The 11,768-nt window shown below is 33.9% G+C and overlaps 1 protein-coding gene across 1 annotated transcript; it reads left to right on the top strand.

Moving 5' to 3' along the window:
• The first annotated feature begins 9,489 nt into the window (after window positions 1-9,489).
• Window positions 9,490-11,436, top strand: LOC111886073 (high-affinity nitrate transporter 2.1). The gene is made up of 3 exons (XM_023882314.3): window positions 9,490-10,353; window positions 10,445-10,560; window positions 10,650-11,436. The coding sequence occupies exons 1-3, from the start codon at window positions 9,544-9,546 to the stop codon at window positions 11,314-11,316; spliced, it is 1,593 nt and encodes a 530-aa protein (XP_023738082.1). The 5' UTR covers window positions 9,490-9,543; the 3' UTR covers window positions 11,317-11,436.
• Window positions 11,437-11,768: the final 332 nt, after the last annotated feature.

Below are 11,768 nucleotides of genomic sequence, written 5' to 3'. Positions count from 1 at the left end.
TTGATTTCCAAGATATATATATTGAGGTGCATAAAGGGCAGCCCCGGAGGAAATTCTGAATATTTGATTGTGGTTATTGTAGTTCTTTGAATATATCCATGCTCTTATACTAGAATCCATTCAATTCAACTGCTATAGGTTAGCCTTTAACATGATTGATCCTTTTGTCACAAATTATTTGAATTTTATTTTTTCAAAGTTTCATTCTTGGCAGGATGAAGGTGTTGAAAAGGTGTGGAGTTGCTATTGAGTTCTTAGAAATTGTGTGAAATATTTTAGTAATGGTCCCCGAAAAAATTACAATTATATCCTTGAGTCTCAGGAAAGGCTGTTTCATGAGTTGGTAATTGTTGTATTTCTTTATTTGCAGAAAATTTAACCAGATTGGTAGAGTTGCTATCGAGTTCTCGATCTTTGAGAGTGTTTATGAATCAATAACCATCACTAAAGTTAACCTTAATTTTCAAATATATATGTGTTTTTATGATTTTTGTAAATAGGTTTGTGGGATTATTTCATAATGTTTCTTGATTTTCGGATAATAATTCCAGCTACATTATAGGTAAGTTAACCTGAATTGGCAAGGTTGGCTGATGCAACACCTGTGATTATTCCTACAAGCATCTCTGCAAATTTTATGTTCTAGAATCAAAGCTTAATTAGAAGTCAAGACTGCTAATTATTTGTTCTCCACATCTGTTAACCAAGTTTATGCATCACAAATATAAGTTATGTCATTTTTCTTCATAAAAGTGTCACCATGTCCACTTTTGGGGTTTTTCCTTTCAGTTTTTGAAGACAAATCCAAAAAAAGATTTTCTTGACTTGCTATTGCTTTGTTATTACTATCATTTGTTGTAGTTTTTGACCGGTTATTGCTTTAGTTTTACTAGAAGAAACCTTGATGTTAACTGAATTTGTAATGGATTATAATAGTTTGAAGCTTATGGTTCTATGTGTGCTCTTATTAGTAGCAAACTGGAAAGAATAAGTTTACAAGCTATCAGAGTCTTTAAAAAGAATTACAAAGAAAAACTTCATGCTTAACTCTAGGGATGGCAATTTGGCCTGACCCGGTGGGGAACCCGGTTGACCCGCCCCGATTGGGGATGGGTATTCCCCGCAAAAACGGGTCTCGGGTATGGGGTCGGGGATCCCCGCTAGACTAAAACCGGGGAAGGGGCCGGGTTTGGATATATCAATCCCCAACCCGCCCCGCACCCGCTTTGATTATATATATATATATATATATATATATATATATATATATATATATATATATATATATATATATATATATATATATATATATATATATATATATATATATATATATATATATATTGGTAATTGATTATAAAGTAGCCCATAATTTCATTCGTCAAAGTGTTACGATCCATAGTCCATATAGAGTCCATTATTGATAAGTAATTGTCCATTCTAATTAATGTTCTAATCCTAATTTCCCAACTCCAATTTGGCTGCTATTTCACCTCGTTTCTCGTTTTCTGCCTCCGTCTCACTCTTGTCGTCGTGCAGCCCTATCAGCGACTCCCAAGTAGGTATTCTTTCTGTGTTTCTTTTGAACAATATTGATTATTATAGTGGTATTTTCTTGTGATTATTATGATTAGTATTTAATGCATGACTTTTATCAAATTCTCGTGATTATTTCCAATAATTAATCAAACCTACTAGGCTACAGTGAATATTTAGACATAAAATATCATATTATTGGAAAAAAAAATTGAAAAACGTCATTATCCCATATAAATTCTTGTTTACTTCTCCTATCATCATTTAATCAATCATGAATGTGGTTAACTAACTAGTTATCGAATACCTTTTTTTATATATAACGGAGAGTTATTTAGATTGTGTTTTTTTTGTTTGAATATTTATTGAATATGGGTATAGAATATATATAATGACAACAGCCCATTCAAACAATTATGTTTTGTTTGATAAAGTGATGCACTAATACGAATTGCGTTTTACTTTTTTTTTTTTGTAGTTATAGATGGCTACTTCAGAAAATGATAAACAACCGGGCATGAATGATGAACATGAAGATGATAATGAACCGGGACCTGTAGAAAACAATACGGCTACAGAGCATCCAAATAAAAGGTTGAAATCCCCTGCTTGGAGCCATTTTGTTCCCATTTATATTGATGGTGTTCGCAGATGGGCAAAGTGCAAATACTGCAAAAAACAGTTGACTGGCAGATCTAATGATGGAACAACACATTTGAAAGATCATTACAGGATATGTCTTAGGAAAAATACAAGGGACATTAGGCAACATATATTAGTTCAAGGGCAAAAAACTATTGATGGTAAAGCTTATATGAGTAAGTATTCCTTTGATGATGAAGTATCTAGAGATGAACTAGCAAAGATGATTATAATTCATGACTATCCACTCTCCATTGTTGAGCATTATGGTTTTCGAAAGTATACTGAAAGTCTTCAACCTTTATTTAAGGTGCCTTGTCATAATACAGTCAAGGGCGATATAATGAAGGTATACGAGGATAAAAAATTCATATCTTGAAATGTTTTGAAGAGAATGATAGTAGGATTGCTCTCACGTCTGATATGTGGACTGCAAGTAACCAAAAAAAAGGTTACATGGCAATCACAACACATTATATAGATGGCAACTGGAAGTTACAAAATCAAATTATGAGGTATTTACTCTAAGTAATGTTATTATTTGTAATTTATATTGGATGAAGTTTTGAAGTGTTATATTTTGTTCAATGCAGCTTTATACATGTGCCATCTCCACACACTGCTGATGCATTATCACAAGCTATGATGGAATGTTTTTTGGAGTGGAACATTGACAACAAGTTGTCAACATTAACACTTGACAATTGTTCAACAAATGATGTCATCGTCGAAAAGCTTCTAGGTACGCTTACTACTTCATCGCTAATTTTGAAAGGGAGAATATTTCATATGCGATGTTGTGCACACATAATTAATCTTATTGTACAAGATGGATTTTCTGTGATTTCCAATGCAATTGAGAATGTTAGGAATAGTGTCTCCTTTTGGACAAGTTCTCCTAAAAGAATAAAAGATTTTAGACTTTTTGCTCGGCAAGTAGGTGTTAATTGCCAAAAGGAGTTACTTCTTGATTGCAAAACAAGGTGGAATTCCATTTATATGATGTTGAGTGTTGCTTTGGAGTATAGAGAAGTTTTTAATCGTTTGAGCAAAAAAGATAAACATTATGTTTGCTTGCCTAGTGAAGATGAATGGAATATGACATCGAATGTTTGTGAAAAATTGAAATTGTTCTATCAAGTGACTGAAAAATTTTCTGGTACCAAATATCTCACGTCAAACATTTTCTTCCCTTTGATTTGTGATATGAAACTATCATTGTTGAGTTGGAAAGTATCTCATAATAGTGTTATTAAGTCTATGGCATCAACTATGTTGATCAAATTTGAGAAGTATTGGGATGTAATACATAATGTTATGAGTGTAGCAATTGTCTTGGATCCTAGGTATAAGTTAAAGTTGATCAATTATTTCTTTCCAAAGTTATATGGGGAAGAAGCAAGAAGTGAGATTATGCAAATACGTAACATAATTACTGAGTTATTTCAAGAGTAGAAAAAGAAACATGATGATAAACGTGGAGATTCTTGGAAACGACAATGTGCGACAAACGTCTCTGAGGGAGGAGGTTCTACTTTAAGCAAATCAACATGGGAGTTGGATTTCAAGAATATGCTTTCTGAGGATGATGGATTTGAAAAAATTGAGTTGGATGATTATTTAGCTGAGAAGTCATTACCAAATGAGGAAGGTTTTGATATATTAATATGGTGGAAGTGCAATGGTTCGAAGTTTCCTATATTACAGAAGATTATTAGAGATATCTTAGCGATTCCAATTTCTACAGTTGCTTTAGAATCAGCTTTTAGCATGAGCGGGAATAAGGTGACGAAACAACGTAACCGACTCAAACCGGAAACAGTCGGGGCATTAATGTGTAGCCAAAGTTGGTTACGGAAGGAACTTCAAGGTAATGTTTTAATAAATATATCAATTGTTATATCATACATGTGCATAAAATATTAGTTTTTCTAAAAATAAGTTTTATATGTTTCAGGTAAAAAGCAAGGAGAACCAAAGGCTTTTGATCAGACGGTTGCATATGATGATGATGTTGAGTAATTTTTCAAGCAAACAAATAGAACCAAAGATTGAAATTTCTTTTGTGTAATCATATTCTCATTTTGATGGTTGTCAGACTTTATGATTGATGTAAACACAATCTAATTATGACATCTGGTTTTGATATCTTACTTAAGTTGAAGTTATTTTTCGTGTAAGTTGATTTGAACATAAAACGGGGATGAACCGGGGATGGGCCGGGGATAAGCCCAAAATTTAACGGGGAGGGGATTAAATTCCCCGCATCCGTTGGGGATGGGGATGGGGATGATGTTACGGACTCGGGGACGGGGACAGGGATGGTAATCCCCGCCCCATTGCCATCCCTACTTAACTCCATGGGTCTTCCCCTTCATCCAACATCTTTACACTTCATTTTGATTGAAAAAAAAGTTTGAATAATGTGTATGACAACTTTTTTTCCTACAGGGTGTACATGTGTTCATATTTTGCTTAAAAGAGTGTGTAAACACGGACCATCATTCAAGCGTTTGATTATTCAATAGGGGCGGTGAGTTGATTATAGAGTAAAACTAGTTCTGGTTACCACAAACATTTTCATTTTTGATCTAAGTGAAGTATATAACATATAACATGTAATCGATGTTATACGTTATCTTATTTTCATTTTTATGTACATTCTATTCTATAATTACTTGAAAATTCATTTTGAAAGCATATGTTGAGATTTATTATAATAGTGGGAATTGTATTACGACTTTGATTGATTATTGGAAAGATGGAAAGAGCGTCAAAGCTTTTTTGAATGAATTATCTTTTTTTGTTAAACAGATTTGTAGTGGGGGTTAAAGAGATAGGGTTAATCCGATTCAATGTTATATAATATAAAAAAAAAATACAAAAAAGTATGTAATATAAACGTGTAAATGAAGTAGTTACTAAAATAGAAACTAAACATCGACATTGAATAAATTTGAAACAATAATAAAATATTAGATTTGAATTCAAAATTTTGTTCTATATTATATTTTTTTTATTAAACCGTTATGTACGTAGTATTATTGTGTTTAGAATTATCAATAAAATATAATGGTTTCCTTTCTAATATTCCTATATTTAGGAAGGTATATTTTGTAAAATTAATTTCAAAATTATTGTTCTTAAGAGACAATTTTATGTTTAATAGTGAGTAAGCTTTGTTCTTTAATCCGAATGTTGTTAAAAACAATATTGTTTCAATTTTTACCCAAAACAAAATCGTAAAATTTATTTTCAAGTCAAAATAAAAGATTTTACTTTTTTTTATCAGAAGAACAAATTATTTTTATTTTTACTTTTTCTTACTCTAACAAAACATACTTTTAATTTTAATCCATAAAACAACGATATTTCTTTTAAATACATATAACGTTGGACTTTTATTTTTTCCATAAACAACAAACTAAATTTTAGATATATTTTTAATGGTTCATGATATTTCTCCACTCATTATATTTTTCAAATATCATATATTTCCGTAAGGAAACTAATCTCCAAAAAAAAATTATACATCGAAACAAATTAATGCAAGTTTTGTAATTTCTAAGCTTGACCGAAATTACATTAACTTTGATATAATTAAGAATGTAAGGCGATAACACATTTAAGTTGGACAAAACATCGACACAAGTTGGTCCTTGTGGTAGCTTAAACAGTGAGCGTCCTTGGATGAAGAATGAGCAAAAGAGATGTCGTTTTAGATACCATCGACAATTCAATGAAACCATGTTACAAGGAAATGACTCGAAGGAGAAACAATGGTATAGAGGTGGCACAAGGCAAAACGAATCATTGAATCGAAACTAATGCTTAGTCATACTTGCCAATACATTGTGTCTTCGTTTTAAGATAACATGTTTCCTAAAACAAACTAATTACTGAATTGAAACTAATCATTTTCCGCCGAAAATAAACTAAATGTCAAAAGAAACTATTTGCACCCGTCACTTGGCGTGGGGAAACGGCTAGTATATATATATATATATATATATATATATATATATATATATATATATATATATATATATATATATATATATATATATATATATATATATATATATATATATGGGATAATGACTTAAAAGGGCAATATATTTTTCGATTTGTACACATTTGGTCACTGAGTTTTTTTTTTCGTCCACATTTACCCCTTCAACTTGTTAAACTGTACACATCCTGTCCTTATGACCGGTTACTACAGGTTAGCCGCGAAAAATGACTTATTAGGGTAATATATTTCTCATTTTATACACATTTAGTCCTTAATATTTTTGTACACATTTAGTCCTTAATATTTATTTTTGTTTCGAAATAAGTCATTTTTTGTTTTTGTACTAATTCAATACTTATGAATGATTTATTTAGGGTTTTTCTCACTACATCTAACATGAGACTATCATTGATGACAGAGACGGTTCTCTTTGGGTGCCCGTAGTGGTACCGACAACCTCTGCTTTTTCTGTACGCAGTGTAAATTTTTCGATATTTTTCGATATTTTTTTCTTTTTTCTACTTACCGGCAACACTTACTACGGACTGACAACACCTACTACCAAATCATGCGTCCGTCCCTGATTGATGAGGTATTTGAGGTTGTTGATGCTTATGTCCATCGTGGCCTCGACTGCTTGCTTGTGTTGCGGTTTGGCTTAGGTTTTGTATTCCGAACGCCGTAACTTCTTCATACGATATCTGATTTTAATGATTTTTATATCTACGTGTTCGTTTTTTTAAGTCTACTATAACTTTCATTAAAATTACTCTCGTTAAAATATAATATGTTTTTACTTACGATTTTATAAAAAAATATTCATACATGTATTCATAAAAAAACGTATGGATATAAAGATCGTAATTAAAATATATATTACTTTTTAACGGGAGTAATGTAAACGAATGTTGTAGTAGACTAAAATACAAACGCACAGATATAAGGATCGTTGAAATCTGAAATAATATGAAAAAGTTATGACGTTCAAAACACATGACCTAAGCAACAAAGTAGTCGAGATCGCGATGGACATAAGCATCAAAAGCCTAAAACACCTCGTTAATGGTTATTCCATGTAAGATGTTGTGAGAAAAACTTAAAGAAAACATTCATAAGTATTGAATGAGTACAAATCGAAGAACTGGAGTTGACATGAGTATTTTCATGTCGAGTATTGACTCTTGACAAGAAGTTGCTTGATAATCTGTATTTTCTTTTTTTTTCATTATAACCTAATTGTGGGCTCTCGAAATGTGGAAGGAAACTTTATAATTTACAAGAATGTTTTAGTTTTTTTGGAATTTTTTTAACAAACAGCGTTTATTTGCCACAAGAAGTTTATAGAAATCATATTTATAAGATTGCATATTTGTTATACTGAAGCTCATTTCTTGATTCTTTGGATCAGTATACATGTTTTGGTTAACTCAGAGAGCCCTTTTTCTTATCCTCATCATCAAATGCATATTTCCTTTCTCCATTGAATCAAGTACTTTTTTGCCTCTTCTCTCCCGCCCCTCTTCTTTTTGGTTGATTAATCTTTAAGAAATTTATGTTTCTTTTATGGGAATTGTTTATGTACATTGCTTGCTTTGTTTTCTTATAGTTTCACACAATTTTTTTCAGCATGGACAATTTTCAGAATGTATGAAGTATCTTTTCCATCTATGGATTGATAATAGTTCTTAATTGGTCGAGTAGGAACAACAACAAAGCACTCATAGTAGCTCCATACATTGTTGTTTAAAAACCTTTTTTGAAAACTAGATCAATTCTAAGTCAACTATGGATGGTGGTCTATGCAGGATGAATGAGAACTTTCTGCAAAACCAAGGATGTGGAAGTTGCCTTTGAGTGAGGACTTTATGAAGTTATTTACACATAGAGGCACATGTAAATATCTTTTATTTATTTATTTATTTATTTATTTTGCTTTTAAAAGCTAACAGATTAACATTGCACATGACAATTCTTTTTATTTTCTTCATTCTTACCATTATATTGACTAAGTCCTTCACTATGACGAAGAAATGAGTTATGAAAGCTTTGGTTTGTGATTCCATTTCAAACATGTTCACATACTTATGTGTTTTCTTCTATTACATAATATCATTTAGTTTCAATATGCTTTTATAGTAAATTTTGTTTCACTGGAGATTGTCTTATTGGTTCCTTAGAAATTGAAGTGAATATCAAAATGAAAGGGTATTTACTTTTGTGCTACCTGTGAGTCACTTCACATGAGGGGTGATTATATGTTAAAAAAATAAACATATTTGCATTTCTTTTCCATAATAATTATATGCTGACAAAAGGTTCATCTCGTGTAGTGATTGTGGACTCGTACAAGGATATTGAGTAGACGGTTGATGTATCAGACTCGACCCTCTCTTTCGTAGCATGCATTGAGCATGTTGTAGGTTTCATGATGGTCAGATTTTGATGCAGACAAATATGGTTTGTGAAGAAAATTAGAACGTCTTAATAACCGCCATTGGAAAAATACACTCTATAGTGTAGCTTATTGATCATGTTTGTGGTCATGCAACCAAAGGAGAATTGAGCATCAAACGGGCACATGCTTGTTGGAAAACATGAAAATTTTTATAAAGTGCGTGTATCAAACAAGTCATTGGCTTTTGTAGCAACTATTGTGCCAAAGAGGTCATGTGAATATGTGGCAACACATCCACTAGTCCACAAGTTTAATTGATGCCACACTAGCAATTATTAATAAGGAGGTCATGTTAGATCTTCTTTTAATAGATGTTGATATATAGGATTACACTAAAGTTAGCCTAATAGCTTTTTTATCTAGTTTAAATGTAAAAAATAGTGATGGGTCTTTTTGTAATAGTATGATTTGGAAATTTTGTTGGACTTTTTTAAGATAGAATATTAAGTTGGTTGGGTTTTTTTTTCTGAATAGATGAAAAACAAATTGATGTTTTTTTTTTAATTAAAAATACAGCTTGATAAATGACGATGACACTCAGTTAAGTTGTAACTTGTATCGTGAGGGGTAATAAGCATCTTTTGGGATATCTGGTGAGCCTAAACACTGTTCCTTTACACAGGATGCGGCAAACGGGGTTCCTTTAGAAAACATATAACTGATCACAACCTTTTGATAATCTCCACTAGCTATCTATCTTAACCCTTCTCATTTGTCAACCCCATTAACTAACCATATTTAGGAATATGAACCCTTCTGAATAAGTCATACATTCATGTTTCTTTGTCTCCGGAAGCCTATATAAACTCTACCTCTATCATCACTTCCATTAAGACATCAGCAACATAAAAATATAAATCTTATATCACATTCAAGTAAAAGAACCTAGAATACAATGCCTGAGATCGAAGGTTCTCCAGGAACCTCCATGCATGGAGTCACCGGCCGGGAACCAGTGCTGGCCTTTTCTGTTGCCTCTCCGATGGTGCCCACTGATACCACGGCGAAATTCGACCTCCCTGTGGACTCTGAACATAAAGCAAAAGTCTTTAAGCTCTTCTCATTTGCAAACCCTCACATGAGAACCTTCCATCTCTCGTGGATCTCTTTCTTTACTACTTTTGTCTCCACCTTTGCGGCGGCCCCACTCGTTCCCATCATCCGGGACAACCTCGATCTCACCAAAGCTGACATTGGGAACGCCGGCGTTGCCTCAGTTTCCGGTAGTATCTTCTCGAGGCTGGTTATGGGTGCGGTATGTGACTTGTTGGGGCCTCGCTACGGCTGTGCTTTCCTCATAATGATGTCAGCACCCACCGTCTTCTGCATGTCTTTCGTTGCTGACGCTAGTGGCTACATAGCTGTCAGATTCATGATCGGATTTTCTTTGGCTACGTTTGTGTCGTGCCAATATTGGATGAGCACCATGTTTAACAGCAAGATCATCGGGCTGGTGAACGGGACGGCGGCTGGGTGGGGGAACATGGGTGGTGGAGCCACGCAACTCCTGATGCCGGTGTTGTTTGAGATCATCAAGAAGGCCGGGGCAACACCGTTCACGGCTTGGAGGATCGCGTTTTTCGTACCAGGGTGGCTTAACGCCATCATGGGGATATTTGTGTTGACTCTTGGTCAAGATTTGCCTGATGGTAATCTCGGTGCTCTTCAGAAGAAAGGTGATGTTGCGAAAGATAAATTCGGCAAGGTAAACCTTCATATCTAATTAATATTGCATTAACCATTAACCATTCATTTATGGTATGTTCTTTGTCTCTAATTTGTTTCTCGTTTTGTAGGTATTGTGGTATGCTGTGACAAACTATCGAACATGGATCTTTGTACTTCTCTACGGTTATTCCATGGGTGTCGAGTTGACCATTGACAATGTGATCGCAGAATACTTCTATGACAGGTTTGAATTGTTTTTTTTTACTCTACACAAAAGTTTAGTTATATGTGCAAATTAAAGTAAACGTTTGTTTTCCCATGAATTATCTACAGATTTGATCTACAGCTTCACCTTGCCGGAATCATTGCGGCCTGCTTCGGAATGGCAAACCTCCTAGCTCGTCCATTTGGTGGGTTCACATCGGATTACATGGCCAAACGATTTGGAATGAGAGGTCGACTCTGGAACTTATGGCTACTCCAAACAGCTGGCGGTGTTTTTTGTGTCTTCCTAGGCCTTGTAAACTCGCTACCATTAGCCATCACCTTTATGATGCTCTTCTCCATCGGTGCACAGGCAGCATGCGGAGCCACCTTCGGCATCGTTCCCTTCATTTCCCGGCGGTCAATGGGTATCATCTCTGGTATGACCGGTGCCGGAGGGAACTTTGGATCAGGACTAACCCAATTGATATTCTTTGCGTCTGCTTCAATATCGACTGCGAAAGGGTTGTCTTACATGGGTATCATGATCATCGTTTGTACACTTCCTGTAAGTTTTGTTCACTTCCCACAATGGGGAAGCATGTTTTTTCCGGCCAGTCAAGACATCGTCAAAGGTAGTGAAGAGAATTATTATGTTGCCGAATGGACGGAGGAGGAGAAACAGAAAGGGATGCACCAAGCAAGTCTTAAGTTTGCTGAGAACAGTCGATCGGAACGTGGAGGGAAGGTTGCATCTGCTCCAACACCACCCAACGCCACCCCCAATTATGTTTGATACTATTTGTTTCCTGTTATTGAACTAATACAAAGATTGGTTGGTTAAACAACAATATTCTTGTATCATTGAGCATTTTATGAAAATGCTTTTATGAAGTAGTGAGGACAATTTTATGAACCGTTGTTTATAAAGAGGATATGTGAAAATGTATAGCTGCAAGGGTTTGAAGATCACCAACAGTGTGTCATATAATCAGTAATTGGTTAATTGTTTGTTTGAACATCAATGTTCAATGACTTTTAAAGGGTTTTAGAATCAGCAAATAAGTAAATCAAGTGACTTCAAATGACAGGACATTTAACAAGACTTTTAACAAGATGACATTAGTGTTAATGTACTTGTATCATACCCCATTGTAATGTGTGTTGTGAAAGGTTGGATTTATTCCACCCTTTCACAAAATATTTTTAACACGATACTCATCGACATGTTTGGCTCAATATTGAAAC

This window comes from Lactuca sativa, chromosome 1 (genome assembly GCF_002870075.4).
Source record: "Lactuca sativa cultivar Salinas chromosome 1, Lsat_Salinas_v11, whole genome shotgun sequence".
NCBI classification, from domain to species: Eukaryota; Viridiplantae; Streptophyta; class Magnoliopsida; order Asterales; family Asteraceae; genus Lactuca; species Lactuca sativa.
Note: the sequence above shows the minus strand (reverse complement) of the source record. Positions and strands in the feature narration are given on the sequence as shown.

Excerpts from the sequence above, each read along its gene's own strand:
- LOC111886073 (XM_023882314.3), top strand. The coding sequence starts at position 9,544 with ATGCCTGAGATCGAAGGTTCTCCAGGAACCTCCATGCATGGAGTCACC. Across the intron at positions 10,354-10,444 it reads CGAAAGATAAATTCGGCAAG|GTATTGTGGTATGCTGTGAC; the intron begins GTAAACCTTCAT and ends CTCGTTTTGTAG. Across the intron at positions 10,561-10,649 it reads GCAGAATACTTCTATGACAG|ATTTGATCTACAGCTTCACC; the intron begins GTTTGAATTGTT and ends AATTATCTACAG.